Raw genomic sequence first — 25,484 nt, 5'->3', positions numbered from 1 at the left:
AATAAATAAGGGCGGTATTGGTATTGTGGACCTTACCTTCTTTTACCCCAGACCAACAAGTGTAACTACAAGCCTACTCAACGAGTCCATAGTCCCCCCCCTGGCGCAATGGCCAGTAATTTCTTTACCACCTCCCCATGTTAGTTTTAATTATACCCCACATACATACAATAATCCCCATGTAGGATGGCAGGACTCAGGGTGGGGGTATTGACATACTGGTATTGACAACATGGGTGGAATTACAAAAGAAGTAGAAGCGCCAGGTGATGTCTGTGGTAATATTATTGCTACAAACATTAAGGAGAATAACATCGAGGCTGGGTGTGTGACCGACGAAGGTGGTTCTAGACTAGGAACATTAAATTCAAATGTCTTACACCCTGTAATGGATGATTTAGCTGTGGTCTCAATAGATGATCCAGAAAGGCTGGCCAGCCTAATGGGAATACCAATGCCATCCCACGAATCTCCACTTGCCAAAGCTCGGGACGGGACAAATGTAGATATTGGCACCTTTTTGTCTTGGAATGTCGCCGGATTGGCCAGCAAGTTGGACTCCCAACTTTGGGTGGATTTTATAAGTGGTTTTGACATTTGTTGTTTTCAAGAAACCTGGGCTTGTGACCCTCTCTTTTGCTTAGGTTATGTGAACTATTATATACCAGCCACAAAAGGGGGAAGAGGGAGGCCAAAGGGTGGCCTAACAGTGTGGGTCAGACAGGGTTTGCACATTGATATAAAAATCCTAGACCTGGGAAATAGTGATTTACAAGCCCTTAGAATCCCTGTTGTAAATGGCCCACCAATAGATTTATATAATGTCTACGTGAGAGGTGGCAAAGCAACAAATCTATCTACAATTGAGTTGTTGTCCGACGTTATGGAGGTTAATTCCCTGGGAAATGTAAAGATAATTGCTGGGGACCTAAACAGGACTTTTGAACCCTTGACTTGTACAAACGTCCTTATCGAGTGTGAAGAGGATAATCTATGGGGAGTACCTTCCTTAAACCTACAACCTGTGAAGCGATGGACAAAAGAGATTCTACTATTAAATGGAATATGTTCGGAATACGGTCTAAGAGCCCTCAATGGTAGGACACCCGGTGATAAGGAGGGCAGTTTCACTTTTGACAATGGTATTAACAGGAGCCGAATTGACTATATATTGTGTAGTCTCCAGCTGTGGAATGGGGTTGTTGACATGGCTATTAGGCCCCGGGTTGAAAGTGACCACAACCCCCTATGTGTGTCACATAAGTGGTGGAATGCAGGTTCAGGAAATCCTATTGAGACACACGACGAAACCCCTCTCTTAAGTAACGATGAGCGTAGGCTACAATGGCCTAAGGTGCTAGCAAACGAAGTCACTATGACATATATAATTAATAAGGTAGATTGTGCAATTTCCGCGATTGAAGCAGTAGCCCCAGTGGCTCCTGGGGACAACGGTATCACTGAAATCCACAATAAGTTATTCTCCGCCTTAAGACCATGTTTTTTCACAAAGAAAAGAAAAGGGAAGAAAACTAAAGAAGTGGGCAGGTGGTTCGATAATCATTGCAGAACAGCACGTTTAGATCTGGGGCATGCGATAAGGAACAGGGATCGTGCCGCAGTGATAAAGAATAGGAAATTGTACAAAGCAGCCATTTACCGTGCAAAAAAGAAATGGGACGAAGACCATTGGGCCCAACTAAAAGAAGCCTCTGATAATAAAGATCCAATGTTATTTTGGAAAATTATCAAGTGGGGTAGTGGTGCGGGCCCAGCAAAACCCGACAATAATGTACCAGTGGAATCCTGGGTCGATTATTTTGGGCCCCAGTACGCGGAAAGTAATAAATCTGTGACAGATGATGAAATAACACCGGTCTACGCAACCGAAGATCTTTTTTTCCTCAGTGAAGCAGTAATTGCCATCAGTTCTGCGAAATGTGGGAGGGCGCCAGGCCCAGATGGTATCCCCCCTGATATTTTTAAACATGATGTGGCCAGATGGGCGAGATACATTCTGCTTGTAGCAAATGCCCTAGCAAAGGGGGCAGTGGTTCCAGATATTTGGAAAGGTGCAACCATTATCCCCATCCATAAGAAGGGCGATCGCTCATTGCCTGCTAATTACAGGCCCATAAGCTTAATAGCCACCGTGCAGAAAATAGTCGGGAGAATGGTATCCAACCAGTTAATGGACTGGGTAGAAGATAACAGCGCCCTCTCGCCATACCAAGCGGGATTTAGGCGTGCAACTAGTACCATTGACCAGGTCTTTCGCTTCACTATATTGCGGTGGAAGACCGTTGAGCTGGGGAGGGGCAGCCTGTATGTCGCGTTCGTCGATCTGCGGGCTGCGTTCGATCTAGTCCCCAGGTACAAGCTATGGTCGGTGCTCCAAAAGCTGGGGATTCCTGCAGAACTGCTAACTTTAATCATGCGACTGCACGAATCCAATTTTGCCAGAGTCCAATGGGGAGGAAGTAGCGAGACAACGGTGGACTTTCCTGTAGAAAGGGGTGTTAGGCAAGGTTGCTCCATGGCCCCTCTACTTTTCTCGTTATTCATTAACGGGATAGTCGAGAGAATGTTGGGGGCTAGTGTTGACGCCCCATCGTTAGCGGACACCAGGGTCCCGATCCTGATGTTCGCTGACGACACCCTTATTTTGTCTAAGACTCCTATGGGGCTCCAACGTGCATTAAGCATTTTTGATGCTTTTTGCTTGGAGCATGGGCTAGAGGTAAACGTAGGAAAAACTAAATTAATGGCCTTCTCTGCTGGACGCAGAAGCTACCCTAAAATTACCCTAAATAACAGCAGGCTCGATATAGTCAATGAATTCACATATTTGGGAGTGCAGATTGCGGGGGGGACTGGCTGGACGCATCACGTGAACAAAGTAGTCCTAAAGCACCAGCAGCTATCAGGTGCCTTAAGGGGGGAACACCGTAAATCAAAAACAAAACCTATAAAACCCGCACTGACAGTGTATGACGCGAAGGTTTTGGGTGCTACCTTATACGGCGCTGAACTATGGGCTTGGAATGGTCTGACGGCTCTTCAGACTTCCGAGAACAAGTTCATGCGTGGGATTACAGGACTTCCGCAGAGCACCCCCCTAATCCCATTGTTCATGGAGCTTGGTAGACGCACGATCATCGACAGAGCTCGATTGCGGCCAGTTCTTTACTGGAGACGCCTTTGGACGACTCCGGAAATAAGACAGTACGCTGAGAGCTTTCTGTGGATTATCAAGGAAGATATCTTCCATAAGATAAAATGGCTAAAACATCTGAAGACCATGTTGGAAAATCTAGGGTTCTCAAATCTTTGGAATAACCCCGAGGGAGAAACCTTCCCAAGCAAAGAAGCTCTTAAAGAGCAATATTGGGATTGGGTGGGCGGCAAGATGCTGAATGACAACAGGGCAGATTCTATGTCTGGTCGTTTCATGGAGACTAAAATTTTACCTGTCTTGGAAAACTATTGGGACAATGTTACGGTACCAATGGACAGGAAACTTGTCTTCCAGTTGAGGTCAGGATCTATCCCTCTTAAGAAATTGACATCTGGTTGGCACAGACCCACTAACAGCCTATGTCCTGCCTGTGAAAATGCCGAGGAGAGCCTTGGTCATTTTCTCTTTTCATGTGAAGCCTATGTGAATCCGAGGAGGAAATGGCTCTCGCCGGTATGCAAAAACTTGGGGACACGCGATAGTTCAGTTGCCCTAAGAATCCTACGTACAACACAGCAGGATTCGATAGTTATGGGTGTCGCCAAATACATGGGTTGGGCTTGGGCGATAAGACGACGGTCCTTGGGGGGTTGTAGGTAATCAGGAATTCCTTTTTAACATTTTTATGTATTGGCATATATTGTTTTATCAGTATGTTGTATGAGCTGTACTGTGTTTAATGAATTTTTTATTCTGTATTATGTATTTTGTGAAAATGCTCTGATTTTATGTGCTTTTATGAGAATTGTCTCGAATAAAGCTTATACAAACTAAACGTAATTAATCATGGCATCATAATAACTACATGAGCCCAATGTCTTCTTGCCACAACTATATAATCAGACTGATAAGACTGGTAATGATTCTTGATGCCTTTTTTTGGGGAAAAATGTGATCATCCTCAGCCTTTCTTTGTAATACTTTGGATTTGATGTTACCGTTTAAATCGCTTTATTGGCATTTTCATATGAAGATGGCAACAGGTAGAGGGCAGCACTGCTGAGTCCCGGCCTCTGTCTCATCTCGGACCCCGACCATCGCCGGAGACTCGACCTCCGGCGCACTCACCCGCCTGTCACCTCTGAGTCAGAGTGCACTCTGCTGTCACCGTCCCTGCACTCTCGTCTCAGTGTCAGACCTCTCTCACTCTCGTCTCAGTGTGTGTCAGACCTCCCCCCTTACTCTCCGCTCTCATCTCCGTGTCAGATCTCTCTCCCCTCTCACTCTACACTCTCTCTCCCCTCTCACTCTCCGCTCTCTCTCCCCTCTCGCTCTCCACTCTCTCTCCCCTCACACTCTCTGCTCTTTCTTCCCTCTCACTCTCCACTCTCTCTCCCCTCTCGCTCTCCACTCTCTCTCCCCTCACACTCTCTGCTCTTTCTTCCCTCTCACTCTCCACTCTCTCTCCCCTCACACTCTCTGCTCTTTCTTCCCTCTCACTCTCCACTCTCTCTCCCCTCTCACTCTCTGCTCTCTCTTCCCTCTCACTCTCCGCTCTGTCTCCCCTCTCACTCTCCACTCTCTCTCCCTCTCACTCTCTGCTCTCTCTTCCCTCTCACTCTCCACTCTCTCTTCCCTCTCACTCTCCTCTCACTCTCCTCTCACTCTCCACTCTCTTTCCCCTCTCACTCTCCACTCTCTCCTCCCCTCTCTCTCCCCTCTCACTCCCCTCTCACTCCCCTCTCACTCTCCGCGCTCTCTTCCCTCTCACTCTCCGCTCTGTCTCCCCTCTCACTCCCACTCTCTCTTCCCTCTCACTCTCCGCTCTCTCTCCCCTCTCTCTCTCCCCTCTCACTCTCTCTCCCCTCTCACTCTCCACTCTCTCTCCCCTCTCTCTCTCCCCTCTCACTCTCTACTCTCTCCTCCTCTCACTCTCCGCTCTCTCTCCCCTCTCACTCTCCACTCTCTCTCCCCTCTCACTCTTTACTCTCTCCTCCCCTCTCACTCCCCTCTCACTCTCCGCTCTCTCTCCCCTCTCACTCTCCACTTTCTCCTCCCCTCTCTCTCCCCTCTCACTCTCCGCTCTCTCTCCCCTCTCACTCTCCGCTCTCACTCTCTGCTCTCTCTCCCCTCTCTCTCTCCGCTCTCTCTCCCCTCTCTCTCTCCGCTCTCTCTCCCCCCTCTCTCTCCCCTCTCACTCTCCGCTCTCTCTCCCCTCTCACTCTCCACTCTCTCTTCCCTCTCACTCTCCGCTCTCTCTTCCCTCTCTCTGCTCTCTCTCCCCTATCTAGGCTGCTCTCTGACTGTCTCCAGTGGCCTCTGTCTGTCTCTGGTCACCCCTCCTCACCATCACACATGCTCACATCCACTCACCCTCACCCTCCCTCACACCCCCTCACCCCTCACCCTCACTCACCCTCACCCCCTCATCCTCACACACCCTCACTCACCCTCACCCCCCTCACAACCCTCCCACCCTCACACCCCCTCACCCTCACACACCCTTACCCTCACCCTGACACACCCTGTCACCCTCACACCATCACCCTCACACCCCCTCACTCACCCTCACACCCCCTCACTCACCCTCACACCCCCTCACTCACCCTCACTCACCCCTCACACACCTTCACACACCCACTCACCCTCACACACCCTTACCCTCATCCCCTCACCCTCACACACCCTCAGTCACCCTCACCCTCACACCCCCTAACCCCCTAACCCCCTCACACACCCTCACCCTCACACTCCCTCACACCCTCACCCTCACACCCTCACCCTCACACACCCACTCATCGTCACCCTCACACCCCTCACCCTCACACCTCCTCGCCATCACATCCTCTCACCCTCACCCACCCTCACCCACCCTCACTCACCCTCACCCACCCTCACTCACCCTCACTCACCCTCACACCCTCACCCACCCTCACACCCACCCTCACACCCCCACACCCCCTCACCCTCACACCCCCTCACCCCCTCAACCCCACACCCTCACACACCCCCACACCCTCACACACCCCCACAACCCTTGCACCCCTCACACCCTCAAGCCCCCTCACACCCCCTCACCCTCACACATCCTCAAACACCCTCACCCTCACTCATCCCCACAACCCATACCCCATCACCCTCACGCCCCCTCACCCTCACACCCCCTCACCCCCCTCACCCTCACACCCACTCACCCTCACGCCCCCTCACCCTCACACCCCATTCATCCTCCCTCACACCCTCAGACCCCCTCACCCTCACACATCCCCTCACCCACCCCCTCAACCCTCACTCACCATCTCACCCATGCTCACCCACCCTTTCACCCTCACCCTCACTCAATGTCTCACCCACCCCTTCACCCTCACACACACCCTAACTCTTACACACACCCTCACTCTCACACACCCCCTCACCCTCACACACCCTCACCCTTTCACACCCCCTCACCCTCTCACACCACCTCACCCTCACCCTCTCACACCCCCTCACCCACTCGCACCCCCTCACCCTCACCCTTGCACGCCCTCACTCACACACTCGCACTCTCACACACCCTCACTCTCACACACCCTCGCTCTCATACACCCTCGCTCTCACACACCCTCGCTCTCGCACACCCTCGCTCTCACACACCCTCACTCTCACACACCCTCGCTCTCACACACCCTCACTCTCACACACCCTCACTCTCACACAACCTCACTCTCACACACCCTCACCCTCTCACATACCTCTACCACTCTACCGCCCTCACTCTCCCACTCTACCGCCCTCACTCTACCACTCTACCGCCCTCACTCTACCACTCTACCGCCCTCACTCTACCACTCAACCGCCCTCACTCACTCTACCACCCTCACTCACTCACTACCGCCCTCACTCACTCTACCGCCCTCACTCACTCTACCTATCTATCGCCCTCCCTCACTCGATCTATCAATCTATCGCCCTCCCTCACTTGATCTATCAATCTATCGCCCTCCTTCTATATCGATAGCCCTCACTCCCTCTATCTATCGCTCTCATTCACTCGATCTATCTATTGCCCTCCCTCTATATCGATAGCCCTCACTCCCTCTATCTATCGCCCTCACTCACTCTATCTATCGCCCTCACTCACTCTATCTATCGCCCTCACTCACTCTATCTATTGCCCTCACTCACTCTATCTAGCGCACTACCACAGCATCATTCAGGGGTGTGTGAGAGTGCGAGTGTGTGAGTGAGGGCGTGCACAGGGGTACCACAGCATCACTCAGCACCACCACAGCATCACTCAGGGGCACCACAGCATCACTCAGGGGCACCACAACATCAATATGCGCTACCACAGCATCACTGAACGCCACAGCATTACTCGTCGCCACCACAGTATCAATCTGTGCCACCATTCAACATCAACTGGTTCAAATATGTTCTCTCAATGTTTCAAGCTTTATTACAAATGTCACAAAGATGTTAATATTGCCATTATAAATTACAATAACTTTTATTTAAGTATTATGTATTTAAAAAAATTAAAAGCCATTGTTATTTGTAATATCAATACATCTAAGTCACGTAGACACCAATTCACAAGTACAAGCAAAAAGTTTATGGGTGAACACGCCAGAAGGGCCAAGTCCAACACTACCCCTGGGCACATATGTAAGAGGGACCTTTCTCTGGTCAAAGAGTGTTTTTTAAGAATGAGCTGCTGTGATAGAGAGGGAAATGAGCTGTGGAAGCCTAGTGTGAGTAAGTACTAGGCTAAACACTGTACCAACCACGGAACCTTATCTTCTAGGTCTTAAAAACATCCATGATTTTTTTCTATTGACCCAGTTTCGGCTCAACCTCTTCCATTACCTCCTGGCACACCCTGTGGCTCCCACAGAGGCCTTGTGCCTCATGCCTTGTGGCTGCAAAGGTGGTTCTCCTCAGGACATGATGCACTTTTTTTTAATGTTTTGTAGTTTTTATGCTATCCCTAGAAAGTTATTTATTATTCCCATTCTCAAAAAAGCGGGTTTTAGGATGGTGAGACCAGCTCTTATCTTTTAACAACTGCTCTCTAATGACACTGTTTTGCATATGCTTAACATTTTACGAGTCGCTGTTAGACTCAGGTCAAGCTGCTATTAACTTCTGTACTGTAATTCATGAATTTTTACCTTGTGTTCTGATTAACTTGGACATATTATATTTGTCAATCTATAACTTGGAAGATGTTTTTCTTTTATAAAACCAAATAAAGTTTGTTGACAATAATCACTAGGGGATTCATTTACAGGGTAGCATGGTATCCCTCACAATAACTCCAGGCGTCACAGTCCACACAATGTACATGCTTTGTTCCCCCTCCTTGCAACCTTACATGTACCCCCAATCACCTGCCCAAACCTCTCCCTCCTGAGGCCAATGTGGTCCTCCGTCAACCCACAGACCATATGTTTGGCCCCTTTGAAACTGCCCATACAATAAAAATGCTGCAGTTGTAAATACATATCGACTACCATTTGTTGTGTTTGAAACATTTTATTGAATAATAAAACCTTATTAAACATAAGCTGATTATTAAAGCAAATCCAAACATCAGTTGCCATACACTTAGGAGACAAAAGTAGTACATAAAAATCAACGTACTGTAACACAGCAAAGTTATGTAGAGCACAATTCCTAATTTTGGGCAATCTTTAAAGTTCAACAATCTACATATAGAAAAACAAATACTAATTATTTTCCTTAAGCAATACATTCCTCACATTAAAATATTAAGAGACATATATTGAACAATTAACATTTCATATGTATTTAGAATTCAATTTGAATATTTTAACACCTTGGCTGCTAGGTGTTTTCCCCTCCTGTGCTGATCCTGGATGAACCCCATTGTTCATGACGAGCTCAGCTCGTCATCAGCACAGCTCAACCATGCCTCATGACGAGCTGAGCTCGTCATGAGCATGGAAGGGGTTAACCTCCTCAGCATTATTTGACTCATGATTACAACCTGAATGCTTTCTGGAAAGGAACCACCTCATGGGGTTCAAAATCATATATTTTCCAATAATTGGATTCAAATGATAAACTTGAATTTCAATTAAATTTATTGATTTAGGCCATTTTGGAGATCAATAATTTAAAATATATACAAAATCCATACACTTTTGTAAAATTGTCGCCTAAACTTGAATTCAATCCACTTTTTGATTAAACACTTCCCATTCCAGCAAGCATCACAGGACCACTTGTTGTTATCTTCCTAATTAGTGATAATGTTTCGGTTGGCAACAATAATACATTTTAGCTCCGAAAGCAAAAAACATGCCATTTCTGAAACATGGTGCACAACAAAATGTAGGAACAGAAGGGCATCTTTTGGTGTAGCATTCATTAAGGTTTGACCAGGCTTGGAACTAGAATTCCTGAACTTTTGGACATTTAAATGCCATATTTTAAAAGAGTTCAAACAGACCCAGCACGAGCTCCGTGAAAAATAGAAGATGAGTGAATTGTACTTAGAGAAAATGTGCTGATAAGTAATCTATTGATGTAAAATACAGTGGTCAGGCAATGCTTGTGGATCTAATCTATTCAGATTTCAACTCCATAGTTTGTTCAATAAATTGGCTGAGCATAATACTTGACGGTCCATCTCTCAGATCAGTTCTATTACAGTTTTAGTTGCGATAACACTAATAGAGATCATTGATAAATAGATTTTAAAAGCCATAGGTGGAATTGATCCTTGGTCTAAATCAAGATTATTGTCTGCAATAGAAACCAGTACAAACAGATCAAATCTAAAAGCATTGAATATGTTTATAATAGTGGTTTAGAGTAAACCCAGAAGACACACATTGTTCCTGAAACTTAGAAAATGTATCTAAATATTATGATTATATCCTATTTCATGTCCAGAGACCGCTATAGATGCTTTCCTGTTTAAGTGACAACATTTGCAAATATATTTACCAACACATTAAAGATGGATGTTAGACATTCTGTCTTTAAGTATTGTGTAAGAGTTGTGTGATGGTTTTTATTTGATCTGAAGCACCACTAACACTAAATAGGTATGTGCACAGGTTATCATTCAACTAACATTATTAGCAAAGTTAATATGAAGGGAATTGAGAAACATGGCCTTGTGCACCAAAGGTTTTATTGTTCAAAAATCCACTGGTTCAGTATTTCACAGAGTTTGCAAATGCTAAACCCCTTTTTGAAATGTACTAAGACCATTTAACAATTCAGATTTCGAAAGTGGAATGTTAATAGTGTCCCTTCTGAATATTTAATACATCGTTACAGTATGTATTGAGCTTTGAAACCATATGTCGGCTGAAAAACCTTAACAGGAGGTAGTAACTCAAGGGGACATTTGTGAATCTGAAAGTAAAATGGGGTGCATTAAAAAAGGCCTTTACTTAAAAGCAATCACAGACAAAGTAGTGTGCTGACTCTACAAGCAACCACTTTTTACCAAATGGATTATTAGTACATGAACCTTAGTATTTCCTATATTGCTAAAATGTAGTCTCTAATATTTTTGTAATGTCGTGAAAATATTTGTTCCTGTTATTTCCCATTACAATATTGTCTTGAAATGTACCTATTCTTTTTGTTAAACATATTGAAATATCTTTATCATTGGGGCATTCTAAAAAGTGTTTTCACTCTTTAACTTGAAGCTTCCTAAGAAAAATACTGACGCCAGTTCCTGGTTTCTCCTAGATCATTTAGCTTTCTCACTAAAACAAGCACAATATTGATTTGAGAGAGGTGGTTATTGTATTCATACGCACTGGGGTTAGTTTAGAAAGGATCAATATAGAACTTCCTTAATCTCTAGAAATAATACTTGCAAAGTTTATGCTCAATAATTTCAGATAATTTACTGATAAAGATATCAGATAAAGATCCCCTAATTTCTTATACCTTGTGGTATCAAAAATCTGCTAGAATTAACAGACTTCTCTTCTAGATAAATCCAGGTTTGAGAAGGTATTAACTGCGATTATCAACTTTCCGTTATTTTAAAATATTTTCTCAGTGCACCGAGTAGTTTTCCTACATTGTTCACAAGATTTCAAGCAATGGTCTGTGCTTGAACGTACAAAGAAGGGGTACAAATTTATTTCTGCCACAATCAAGAAACCCTTGGGTCTCTGAGGATTACTGTTGCAAATGAAGACCTAGCTAAGATGAAATATCCCATTAAAAGGACGATTTCCCTCACCCACCATAGTTGGCATGCTTTCTTATTGGGAATCTCCTTGCACCGTGATACAACCCCCTCACTGAGAGGGAGGAGTTCAGGCATGTTTTGTTATGGAGAAAGGTATACTAAATACCACAATTATGAGCTCAGGGTATTGGGGGCAGCAGAGTGAAAGTTCAAACGTGCTAAAGTGTATGTGGTTTCCATTATTTGTACGCCCCTGGGCCAGGATTAAAATTTAAAAACAGGGCACCGTGGGAGAAATATATATGCACCGTTAGAGTAAATAAGAGGTCAATGTGAGAAGTTGGCCTGATATATAATGCTCACTAATTCTAGTGGTCACTTTGTATCAGTCCAAACAACCCTTATGGTGATTGGTTGTAAGTCAACCTTATAGACCAGCTATCCTAGTAGCGTGGACAAGAGCAGTCTTTAGGCTAAACTCGGAATGGCATGTGAAGCCAGCTGTTTTACCATATATAACCTTTGAATACCAAATGAAAACACATCACACAAGTTGTTATGAAAATAAACTATTTATTTATAACAACTACCTCTGAACTCTTTATGAGGTCAGGGGCCTAAGCACATGACAATTGCTAAAAAGAAATAAGAGTATCCACAATATTTACACAAGTGCCCTAGGGGCACGACAAACCATATACTCAATAAATGGAATGCGGGAAGAAAGAAGAACAGTGAGAGGATCCAGAGGCTAGAGGATCGCTGGGACTACGCTACCAACTGAAGAAGTAAGGAGCAGGAGGCCCACGGGACCCACTTGCAGAGTGGAAACTCACACGCGGGATGCGTACCAATGTCTATGGATCGTACTGTTTGTTAAGTTACGGATTCCGGACGAACCCAACTAGTTAAGGAAAAAACAACAGTGGATCTGGACACTAGGATAGTGGACACAGACTTCAGCACCGAGATGCCTTAGTTACCTAACCCATGGGCTGCGGGTGCATAGGGCTGAAAGTGTGTCGGGTTTCTGTGTTGATCCCAATGGAGCCTGAAGTAAGAGTTGCTGGCCGGTGACCAGATGGAGGTGTCCGGAGTGATCCAAGGATGGATCGAGGAAGAAGAAGTCCTGAAAGAGAAGGGGACAGAGTCTCAGTCACTAGCCAGTGACCGGGCCGGAACCAGGAGGGAACCAAATGCTGTCGTCGCGATCAGGATGAAGAGTGGACGCTTGACTCTGCAGCTGCGCGGACCAGGAGGTGTTCTCGATGACCAGGCTGGAGGCACGAGCTGTCCCACGAAGACTTCTGCTGTTAGCTGTGTTGGATCGTCGATCTGGACAACAGGCCTTGGCAAAGGCAAGCCCACGCAATGGAGCAAAGATGGCGTCTGGTGCGGACCAGGAGGGTCCGGGGTTCTTCTCCTTTGCAGGGAAGTAAGGGCCAGTCTGGGGGACCAGACCAGCAGTGTTGATTTCTTCGGGTTGTCGTCTTAGAGGTCACTAGCCAGCCGGCAAGTGACCAGACAACCGGGTCAGCAGCAACCAGGCAAAAGGGCCCCACGCAGATCTCGTGGATGCTGGTTGGCTGGTCTTTGGTGCAGGTGCTGCTTAGGTGTAGGGCTTCTCAAACCCCGATGCACTCACTCGAGGATCCCCCGGCGGTCGTGCTGGAAGCGCAATGCAGGCTTGTGAAGATGGCCGGCTTCAAGTGTCTTGTCGCATCCACGGGTCCCAGCTGTGCTGTGGAGGCAGGTTGAGGTCAGAGAGGTCTGAAGATGCAGGTCTCGTCGAGCTGGGCAGTCTTGTTCCTGGAAGAAGGACGTTACAGCAACCCGCAAAGATGCTTGATGGTGCCTGCGGAGTAGGATGGTCACTCCCTGACCATAGGGGAGATTCTTCCGTCTTCTGAGGAGAAGAACGTCGAAGGGTCAAGAGTTTCTTCTTCTTAAGTTGTCAAGAGTAATCTAATTTCTAAGAGACCAGCTCCTACCTTTATCCGTCTAAAGGGGGCTGCACTATGACTAGGTCCCTCCCCTGGGTGGGACCAGGAAGGGGGGTGGTTACACCCCCTTTCCTTTGTCAGGTTTCGTGCCAGAGCTGGGGCTGGAGTGCCCCAGCAGCTGGTTTGAACCGGTGTATGCAAGGGACACCTTGTGTGCCCCAGGCATGTCTCATTCTATTCAGCCTGGTCCTCCCTAATACACAAAGTCCTGTCTGGGGTGGTGCTGGCACCTCCCCAGGCAGAAAACCCTTTGTCCAAGCCTCCCTCGCTGGAAGGACTTCCAGCAGCAGGAGGTCAGACATGTGTCTGTGGTGGCAGCATCCATTTTGTGATGCTGAGGCTCTGGTTAAGTTTAACCGGGGTTCTGGTTCTGTACATGTCGAGACCCTCTAGAAGGGTGGAATGCTACCCCCGTCGCCAAAACTGGCAAGGGAGTAGTATTCCAATTCGTATGACACCTTACTCAACATGTTTTGATAATGCTATACCTAAGTTGGCAAATAACCGCAAGGATTATAATGCACTTAAGAGTATATGGTATAGCGTTATCATGGAAACAGCCTAAGGACATGGTTCCGAAAGCTGCAGACAGGCTCAGCTCATGCTAGAGCACCATCTTACATATTTCCAAGCACTCTGCCTCCAGGATTGATGAGGCCTACCATAGGAGTGACGTATAGGAATCTATGTGTCCATTTTAGGTTAGATACAGGTATACTATATCTATAGCAAAGGGAGATTACACCACCTTGCCCCAGCTGTACTACCAGCCAGTTGTGCCAGTTTTGGATGGCCAGCCAGGGGTGGCATAATACATGCTGCAGCCCCTGGTAGGCCCTGGGTACACCTATGCCCTGGGTACCTAAGTTACACTGTACAGGGGCTGATAAGGTGACCCAGCATCCAATCAAATATGTACCTAGGGTACATGGAGTCCATTTTAACAGAGAGAGCAGGAAGCCTGGGGCCCTGAATAGCAGGATCCGAGGCCAACTATGTCGAAAACCAGCTAGCACTAGGCAAAAAGTTGGGGGCAACCATAGTCAGGTATCCACCTTCCTACAGTCAACATGTTTCAGCCTATTAACCCTCCAAAGAGGTGTTTGCGGCATTCTTCAGGACTTAATCAAAAGTTCTGCTGCTCAATGTACTCCATCAATAACAAGCATTGGCATAGCCAGTAGGTCTCGCCTTTGGGACCTTATAAGTGTTTAGCCATGCAGATCCAGTAACAACGTGAAATAGTTTATAAAAAAGAAGACTAAAAACTAACTAAGCTAGCCGTGACTTTATAACTGGTTAATCAAACGTTTCTGGAGGTTTAATATATATAAAGAACTCCTTTTTTCTATGGTGTGTCACATAAAATTGATGCTCTAAATTTTGGTAAGAGTACACAATGTCAAAAAATTCAATACTGCCTTTATAACAATTTACTTTTGAAAGCTTGAAGTGAAAGACAAATGGCATTTGCTTATGAGTAGGCGAAATGACTATTGCCAGATGACAATGCAATTAGCATTTTTTGTATAAGATGTGTTAAAAGTATGGGTAGGGAAAATGGCTATTTTGGCCAAAGGCTCCCCTTTCTATATGCATGCTAGTTTTAATTTGTAAACAGAATCACATATTTGTATGTGGTACACTGTAATGTTATATGAATTTGTTTTACCCTTGTGATAAGCAAGGGATGATAATGAACCATTTTTTCGTCCCAGGTTTAAAATGGATTCAGGTTGGAACAGACATGGTGTTGGTTGACTTTGCCTCAGAAAATGGTTGTTTCCCGCATGCTGCTTTCATGCGACTTAAATCCCTTCAGTGGAAGAGGCGGCTGCATGCCTGCATATATGGCCAGATCAGTACTTGGCTGTTTCGGTTCTCCAGTGGGGCTAGAATAGAAGCTGTTAATGGCAGGGGCTTAGCTTCCCATTGGTGCGGCAGGTGGAGTGGCACCAGGTCCCAGATGCCTTAAAGGCCCACTGAACCCTGATAACTGCTGTTTGTCACAGTTCAAACAGAGGCCTGAGGGGCCCACAGAACAATGATTATTGCTATTTTCCACAGTCCAAATAAAGGGCAGAGGTCACATTTTCTTTCTTGCCTTGGGGCCCTGGGCACACTGGCTAGGCCCCTGATTAAGGATGCAGTGGGGAAGAGGTGGCGAGACAGGTGGATTATTTAAACAGCTCGACAATGACTTCATGCCTGGGTATTAAAGTATTCATTGCAATTAAGGACTGAAGCAGGAATAGATCTCATAATATAGGAAGGACTATGTACAAATGCAGCTCGATTAGCGGCTGCCTTTAACTTCTCACTTATCACCTTTCCTTAGTTTACAGTTTTATTTTAGATGCAGACTTAAATCGTGACCTATGAATATGTTTATCTATCTTTAGGTTACAAATGACCCATCTTTTCCATATGCAAGTATCAGACAGGTCGGGAACGCCTAATGGCTCTGAACTTGATAAAGCCACATTAATCACTGTCTTGAAATGCAAATGGCAGCATTAGGCACACAGAGGTGTAATCTACGTAATCTCATTATGTTCAGGGTACGGGAGAGTATTTAGGGCATAAAGCACTTTGACAAAAACATTTCCGCCACCTTAGAAATTCAATCTTCCTTGTCCTCCCCTAGTATTCAAGTAGTACCCCATTCTTTGTATACCTGAATTAAATAGGCACGCAGAATAGTAACGTATTTAAAGGCCCAGTTCAGAATTACAGGGAAGGTGCACTGTCCCAGACTACAAAAGGGTTGTGCAAGAGAAGTGAATTGCTACAATGGCAATGTCTTCAGTGGGTGCTGTCATCCCACACAGGGATCGAGGGAAAGAGTCTTCAGAAATGGTCAAATGAATGCATCTGGGAAAAATCAGGACTTGAGCACCATTGTAATAACAAAGGGAGATGAGTAGAAATGGTAGCTGAAACTGAATGGAGGGCTCCAAATTTCATAGTGTTGATAAGATAAGAGTTACCGTTACCAGGAAATGGTAAGTTAGTTTATTCACCGTACGTTACTCCACTGTATCTGTCCCTAAAGATTATCTGGTGTTATCTTAAATTCCAGGAATATTTTATTTACTTTGGAAAAAAGAATTCGGCTAGTTCATTACAGCTTTTCGGCTGGGAGTTGCTACATTTTTATAATCAAAGGATGAAAGTGATTTAACTTTGTTGAAAATACGCTGTAACTCTTCCTCCCAAATTGTTATTGGTGCCTACATTTTCTTTTACATTTCTTGAGATCATAGGAGTACCATGGCGCGGAAGGGGCAGACAGATGGTTAATCTTCAATCTAAAAGGCCCTACTTGACAAACTGACTGGAAACAATGTGCGAGATGATTAGCCTTGAGTAGCTCAAGACTTTCACTGATCAGAAGTAGCTCTCACTTCAGAAAAGGTTGAATACCCCTGTTGTAAACACTTAATATCCCCCAAATCAAATAATTTGAAAAATGCACACAAAAAAACACCCTACCCCACAGCACTGCCACCAACCCCACCACAGTAACCTTGAAAACCATAGCCCCTTTCCCCAAAACACTGCCATCATCCGCTCCCACATGACACTGGCCCTTTCTGCTTGCCCTACACCTACTGCTCCACACTGCCACCTACACTCTAAACACTAAATGGCTATCTGCTTCTGCCATAACACTGCCCTCTATCCTGCCACCCCCTCCCAAACTGACCCCTACCCTACCATTGTCCCTATTGCCAAACACTAGCCTCTACACTCACCAATGTATCCTGAAAACACTGGACCTCCAGCACCAAAACACTAGGGAGGGAAGGCTGGATGAGAAGGGGTGAGTGGGAGCCACCAAAGAACGGCCAGAGGGCTCAACCAGTTGTTTTTTTTAAGCAGTGGACGGGGCACTGGCACGTTTGGTGGGACCCTTTAGAAAAATATTGGCCCACTGGGCCCGGCGTTTCACTGCATTTAAATATTGGCTTGTCCCCGGTTCCACCACATCCCGCAGGGGAGCTGGACCCCTGCATTAATATACTGCCCCCTCTCAGGGGCCACCATGCTGGTTTTCCCATGCCCCCTTCCATTTCCTTGCCTAGGGCACCCACAGCCCCAGGAAGAACGAGCAAGCTGTAGGAGTGGAGGCGACAGATGGATACTGCTTCAGCATGCCAGTATAACCTACCTGATCTTCTTTTTGGTTCCCCGTTCTCCGACGTACAATCTGGTCTCTCTTCTGGCTGCAGAAGAGTCCAAGCTGTAGCCAGGAAGGTCCGGCGGCAGGTGGTGGAGTCCAAAGCCCTCCAAATCATTGCAAAACAGCAGGCAGGCCGGTGTGGAGTAAATAAACAAAGAACACATCACTTGCCTGCTGCTAAGATTCCTCCTTTTATTGGCCCATTGGCAAGCGCTGGATCAATGCAAGGACGAGGTAGCATTCACTGGCATTTTTATGAAAAGTGCAGACTTGTTACAAAACTGGCAATTTTGTTTTGTACATCGCTATATCCTGGAGGGTCTGAATGGCAATGCTCCCCAATATAATCATGCCCTGTGGGATACAGTGTGAGTGTTTGATTGGTTCAGATGCTTGGGCTAAAGAACGGTGATGGATTAAACCCAGATCTCTTGACTGAGTGTGAGTGTTTGATTGGTTCAGATGCTCCGTCCATCACCACCCCCTTTTTTACCACTTTTTGGCCGCCATAAGTGTATGCTCAGACGTGAATCCCTTGCTCACTTTGCCACTGGATTCAAGCAAGCCGGGCCGAAGACGGTGAAATGCCAGAAACCGGTCCCCGGAAGCTTGTTTCTGGTCCAGGGAAGGCATACCTTGGCAGTTCGGGCTGGACTGTTCCCATGAGGCACAGGGTCAGACTGATTTGCATATGGCTATGTCTGAACTGGGGTGGCAGAGTGGGCTAAAGAACGGTGATGGATTAAACCCAGATCAGTTGACTGGGTGTGAGTGTTTGATTGGTTCAGATGCTCCATCCTTCACAACCCCCTTTTGTACCACTGTGGGATACAGTGGCCCAAACTCTGCCGGGGAACACAAGCTATTCAGGATAGATGTGTTGCAGCAGTCAGTACTATGTTGTGACTTGGATATAGCCTATTGCTTGGGTCAGGCAATTGGCATGAGTGTGGAAGTTCGGTGCATTGCCTGGATTAGGTCTATATGCTTCTCTAAAGATACCCAAGCATCGTTAATGGACAAGCTGTTCAATGGCTCTCACCTTTTAAGCAAGAAAGCGGACTGGGCCCCAGACAGATTCCTTGGGTCTGTCTGCCTCGGCCACGCAATTTCATCACAAATCTCATCCCCTTTTGGCTACAGTAGGGTTTTTCAACACTGCCAGCGCCAGACCCTGCTGCAAACCCAACAGGTCTCCAAGTTCTTTCATGGCCATGGCACACAAAGGCAACGTCCAAGACATCATGCCACTGAGTGACCTGCTGCTACAACTGGTGCAGCTGCAAAACCTCTTGGTGTCCTTCCAGACACTGACTCACCCTATTGTAGGCAGTATCCAACATTTTCTCCAGTGAATTAGATTGTGCCAGTGGCAGACCCCTCTCCCTATTCCACCCAGACTCAACAGTGGCGACGGATGTATCACGTCTGAGATGGGAAGGCCATATGGGAGACAGAGACTAGGAATTCCTTGTCACCGGCAGAGACACAACTCCACATCAAGCTGTTGGAGTTGCGAGCATTTCACTTGGCGGTGAAGGTCTTCCGGCCCACCATCACAGGATGGCTGGTGCAACTTCTCATAGACAAGACAGTCAATGACGATGGTCTCATCAGGAAGAGTCACACTTGAACTTGTTTGACAGTGAGCCGAGGATTCACTGGCTGCAGTTGTTTGGTCCGATGAACAGGCGCTGGAACTGCTTAGTTGAATTTGACTTCCTCCCAGGTACGCTGCCCTGAGATACTCGGTTGTATTGAATATAGTGTGAGAAGCATATGGGAGAGGCGGCGATCTACCATCCTGTTGAGACCATGGTAATTAACTGGAACGGTCGAAACATTGACTATACAGGAACTATTTCATAAGAATGATGTTTTCCAACAATCGCCTTTGCTTAACGTGTATTCGACAAAAAGATATTTACAGCCCGGTTTCTGTGTACAAAATGTGGATCCGACTGTTTTATCATCATATCACTTTCATCTTGAGCACCGTGCAGTCATCACTACATGATTTATATATACACGTGCTGCTGAGAGTACAATTAGAATTTTTGGAAATTAAAAGGCCTCATCTGAATTCTAATCATGATAAAAATGGAGAATTCATATCTGCCCAGGGCCTGCATATGTGATACAGACCTGTGAGATAATGAACTTATAGACCCCTGTATTTGTTCACAGTGCGCTTGAGAAGTGCTTATATGGGTCTCCACTTCTCACTTCTGGAGCAGAATGACGTCGACACTGAGCTGCACAATGTCTCCTGCTGCGTGCAGCAGGACTTTTTAAAGTTTGAGGATCCAGTCTGGCACGTGGGGAATATTCACAAGGTGAGAAATCAGCAGGTAAAGGAGTATCCACCAGAAAGAGCGTTACCGAAGGCAAGTAACTGGTTTGTTATGTTTTCCTGCTGTTGTATAATATCTAATTTTGGATGGTGAACTCCGCTCGCGGAGTTTTCCGTACTCTGTGGAGCTTTCAGAGTTTCTAAAAACCCCGCTTCGTGGAGCATAGCAAGGTTTTTTCCCATGCTTGTGCTCTTTAACGTCAAGCACCTTGCTCTAACTCACCATGGTCCAGTTGGCGAGCAAAATCATCCTCCTGGCGAGATTTCTCAAAGCGGGTGGTTGGATTTCCCAATGCAAGTGGTCGTGGCAGGTCACAGCCAATCGCGTTAAGAAACCTTCCGTTCGCATTGACAAAGCTGCAGATCGAGTAGAAGCAGCTGCAACCTCATGCGCTGCACATGGTGCCATTCGTGATTATTTTTGCAGGGCGGGACAAACACCCGGAGATCAAAATCACCACAAACGGCATGACCCTTACGCACTCCGCTGCTCGCGGAACTCCGCGTACAGTGCCGGAGTGTTTTTGTCACTTTGCGGAGTTCCTCATTGCGGAACTCCGCCTAGGCTTAATCTTATGATGAAAATATAGATATCAGTCATATGTTAAGAAACAAAGATGAGTAGAAACCTTTTGGGTGGAGTAAATTTAAGACATTAATATTGTAATTTTTTGGGCAATTAGTTGATTTTTGCAAGTACTAACACTTCTCTGTGTCAAGTAAAGACCTTGAGAGTTTTGTAACTTTCAGATACTCAAATTGTGGATTTTGTTGCAATAAAAAGCAGCCTCAGTTATCCTGCAAGAGTTTCTTGATTAAACCTATTGCAACTACAATATGTGCTCTCTCATGTAAAATTAGGTTGTGAGAAGCTTTTCTGCAACTCAAGCTACGCCTTACTTTTCACCTGGTGGGGATGCATTCCTCATGTGTAGTGAGATCTCCTTCCTCAGTAAAATGTTTCTGGCTTTCCCCTCCTGTATTAGGCTTTAGTCCAGTGTGAATTCTCTCATGTGAAATGACATTGCATTCGTGATTAAACCTTATCTGACATTCAGAACACACATAAGGCTTTTTTCTCCCGTGTGAGTTCGCTCATGACAAGTGAGAAGTATTTTGTAATCAAAACTTTGCTTGCATTTCGAGCACTCATAAGGTTTTTCCCCAGAGTGGGATCTCTCATGAAGCATAACTCTGTCTTTCAGATACAAGCTTTTATGGCATAAGGATTTTCTCCAGTGTGGAGTTTCTCATGGTGAGAAAGTGTTTTTCTCTGCAGCTTTTCTGGAATTCAGAGCACTCATAAGGATTTTCATCAGTATGGAGTCGTTTAGTGAGGCTGTGCCAATCAAATAGGAATTTCTGGCATTCACAGTGTTGGTAATGTTTTTTCCCTGTGTGCGTCTGCTCATGTAGAGTGGGATTGCGTTTAAAATTGATGCTTTTCTGGCATTCGGAGCACTGAATTATTTTTTATGGTGAGTTTTCTTATGGTGCTTGAAACCATCTCTACCTCTGAATCTTTTCTGACATTTAGAACACTGATAATGTTTTTCTCCAGTGTGGATTCTCACATGTTCAGTGAGATGAGATTTTTGGCTGAAACATTTTTGGCATTCGGAGCACTGATAAGGTTTTTCCCCAGTGTGGATTCTCACATGTTCAGTGAGACTAGATTTTTGGCGGAAACATATTTGGCATTTGGAGCACTGATAAGGCTTTTCCCCAGTGTGGATTCTCACATGGTCATTGAGATTACATTTTTGGCTAAAACATTTTTGGCATTCGGAGCACTGATAAGGTTTTTCCCCAGTGTGGAATCTCACATGTGCAGTTAGAAGTGATTTAAGTGTGAAATCTTTTTGGCATTCAGAGCACTGATAAGGTTTTTCCCCAGTGTGGGTTCTTATATGCTGAGTGAGATGGCTTTTTACACTGAAACATATCTGGCATTCGGAGCACTGATATGGTTTTTCTCCAGTGTGGGTTCTTATATGCTTAGTGAGATGGCTTTTAATACTGAAACATATCTGGCATTCAGAGCACTGATAAGGTTTTTCCCCAGTGTGGGTTCTTGTATGTTCAGTGAGTCTGTTTTTGAAACTGAAACATTTTTGGCATTCAGAGCACTGATATGGTTTCTCTCCAGTGTGAGTTCTTATATGCCGAGTGAGACAGCCTTTATCACTGTAACATTTGTGGCATTCCGAGCACTGATAAGGTTTTTCCCCAGTGTGGGTTATTATATGCTGAGTGAGACTGCTTTTCTTTTTGAAATATCTCTGACATTCAGAGCATGGATAAGGTTTTTCCCCAGTGTGGGTTCTTGTATGCAGAGTGAGACAGCCTTTTTGACTGAAACATTTGTGGCATTCAGTGCACTGATAACGGTTTTCCCCGGTGTGGATTCTTATGTGCCGTGCGAGACTACCTTTTATACTGAAACATTTCTGGCATTCAGAGCACTGATAAGGTTTTTCCCCAGTGTGGAATCTCACATGTGCAGTCAGAAGTGATTTAAGTTTGAAATGTTTTGGGCATTCAGAGCACTGATAAGGGTTTTCCCCAGTGTGGATTCTTGTATGTTCAGTGAGTCTGCTTTTGCAACTGAAACATTTCTGGCATTCAGAGCACTGAAAAGGTTTCTCCCCAGTGTGGGTTCTTACATGAAGAGTGAGACTGTTTTTGTCAATGAAACATTTCTGGCATTCTGTGCACTGATGAGGCTTTTCCCCAGTGTGGGTTCTTGTATGCCGAGTCAGAGTGCTTTGATCACTGAAACATTTCTGGCATTCAGAGCACTGATAACGTTTTTCCTTAGCCTTAGAGTGGTATCTTGTATGCTGAGTGAGACTGCTTTTGTCTTTGAAACATTTCTGGCATTCCAGGCACTGATACGGTTTGTCCACAGAGTGGGTTATTGCATGTCGAGATAGACTCTGTTTGTTACAAAACCTTTTCTGGCATTCAGAGCACTGATAACGTTTTTCCTTAGCCTTAGAGTGGTATCTTGTATGCTGAGTGAGACTGCTTTTGTCTTTGAAACATTTCTGGCATTCAGAGCACTGATAAGGGTTTTCCCCAGTGTGGATTCTTATATGCTGAGTGAGATTGCTTTTGTCTTTGAAACATTTCTGGCATTCCAGGCACTGATACGGTTTGTCCACAGAGTGGGTTATTGCATGTCGAGATAGACTCTGTTTGTTACAAAACCTTTTCTGGCATTCAGAGCACTGATAAGGGTTTTCCCCAGAGTGGATTCTCATATGTTCAGTTAAATAAGATTTTCGGTTGAAACTTTTTGGGCATTCAGCGCACTGGTAAGGTTTTTCCACAGAGTGGGTTAATGCATGTCGATATAGACTCGGTTTGATACTAAACCTTTTCTGACATTCAGAGCACTGAAAAGGTTTTTCCCCAGTGTGGATTCTCATATGCTCAGTGAGATAAGACTTACGCCTGAAACTTTTGTGGCATACTTTGCACGGAGAGTGGTTTCCCCCAGTGTGGATTCTCATATGCTCAGTGAGATAAGATTTACGCCTGAAACTTTTTTGGCATACATTGCACTGAAAGTGGTTTTCCCCAGTGTGCATTCTGTCAAATTCTGTGAGATAAGATTTATGGCTGTATCTTTTTGGGCACAGGTAACTTTTTTCCCCAACTTCGGGCTAGTTAGATAATGTTCAGCTCTAAAAATTGTGTGTAATCTTCTCAACACTTGAATTGAGCAAACTATTTCTGGAAGCAGCCCTGTAATACCTGTTGAAATTTTTCTAGCAGATAATAGTCTTTAGGTAATAGCCTCTCCGGCAGCAACTTAATTTGTGACTGAAGTTTTTCTCAAATTTATTTGTATAGGTTCTTAGCAATGCAGCAATACGGTGTTAGTCTGATATTTAATGATTAAATTGATAAGTTCCTTTTTGCACTGACGTAATGGCAGTAACTGAGGGAGTTAGAACGTGCACAGTACTATTGTGGATCATTAGTCGTTGAACATCAGTTCCTTCTACCCTTTCTATGTTTGGTGTAAGGTTAAGGTTTGTAGTTCTGAAGATGAGGATTTATTTACATTAGCTATAGCGCAATGGTGATCCTTTAATCCATTTTTATATTTAACAGTTTTACATATCACTCCTGCACAACAGATAATGTTGAGGCGATTTACATAGAATTACAGAACAGTACACAATAAAAAAGAAACAATCTGAGATGGCCATTAACACAATAAAGTGGTGCATTTTTAAGGTCTTCGCAAGAGTGAGCAGAGTGGGTCGAGGTGTTATATCCCGAAGCAGATAGTCTCAAACTTGCGTAACTGGTTAAAAACGGTTGTTGAACAAAGGTGATTTTCTAATCTTTTGGTTGTTAACGTGTCAGCATCGGAGTCTTCTTTCAGCGTCTTTTCTTTGATGGTATCCAGATGAAACCTTTAGTTGTAACTTTCTTTTATGCAGTGTGTGCTTCCTCTCTGGAATTACATGATGCTTTAGATGAACGTTATTCTGTCATGCTGAGGCAATTTGTCTTTCTGATAATATTTCAGATGAGGATGCTGAAGTGGTCTTTCTACATTATTTCTGATGCTGTGTGCACAGATATGGCTTTGCTCTGGGTTAATGAAATGCAAAATTAGAGACTTCACTTACAGGTGTAGTACTTTCCTCGCCACACTTAGATTTTTGGAAATTGTTTAAACGTAGAATGCTGGATGTCCTTCAGTTTTTCAAAATAAACCTTCTTTTGGCACTGACATTCAGTTGCTTAGTGCTAAATCTTGCTTTCTTCGTCCGTATTTCAATCACCTATAGTATTAAAATTAAATAGTTAATACATGTACATTTCCAAAAATATAATTTACAAGACAAATCAATGCAGAATTTTGAAAGTGTTGAGCTGTTCTTCAGACAGAGCAGAGCAGAGTGTAGAATGGTAGCCCGAGAGTACTTGGATGTAGGAGTGAGGATTTGTAGAATTTTCAGCATTTTATTAAGCTCACAAAGGATACATGTACCCTAAGGAGTTGCAACATAGAATCCCAAAGGCAGATATTAAAGTCATATGGACTGGCAGCAAACAGATATTAAAAAAATATATGCTATTAATTAATTTAGGCGTTTTCCCCTGCCCTGAGTTACCACCTACTTGTATCTGGTTTCCTGACTTTTGAGCTCTGGCCTCTGCCGCACGCAAATCTATTGTGTGCTGCGAGGACTATGCCTAGACCTATCCCTCAACTATGGTCCAGAGTGTGAATCAAGGGCAATGAAATTAAGGCGTACTTTCATGTGTTCATTTTATTCCACCTGATTATCAGTTGGGTGCAGAAAACCAGGACACAATCTTTTTCCAGACAGAAAAATTAGACTCAAAAGACGCATAAGACTCTGGGTGCAGCAGAAGCAGCCAAGACTTATGCTGTTTTTTTAACTAACTGGGGAAAACACACAATTCTTTCCTCTGTTGGTGTTCACAGTTGTTGTCAGCCTGTGATTCGGCGTTGAGTGCAGAGCGTATCGATTAGAGCCGAGGGGCCGAGCCGAGGAGGAGTTGATGAGCTAGCGGAGCCTGGGACGACAGCCAGG

General features: G+C 45.1%; 1 protein-coding gene across 1 annotated transcript; it reads right to left on the bottom strand.

Annotated features, from left to right (window-relative positions):
- Window positions 1-21,362: 21,362 nt before the first annotated feature.
- On the bottom strand, window positions 21,363-23,330 carry LOC147663371 (uncharacterized). The gene has a single exon (XM_086950494.1). It carries the CDS (start codon window positions 23,328-23,330, stop codon window positions 21,363-21,365), a length of 1,968 nt encoding a protein of 655 aa, XP_086806620.1.
- Between the last annotated feature and the right edge of the window lie 2,154 nt (window positions 23,331-25,484).

Source organism: Lissotriton vulgaris, unplaced genomic scaffold (assembly GCF_964263255.1).
Source record: "Lissotriton vulgaris unplaced genomic scaffold, aLisVul1.2 SCAFFOLD_1512, whole genome shotgun sequence".
NCBI classification, from domain to species: Eukaryota; Metazoa; Chordata; class Amphibia; order Caudata; family Salamandridae; genus Lissotriton; species Lissotriton vulgaris.
This window is presented reverse-complemented; position numbering and strand designations above follow the sequence as displayed.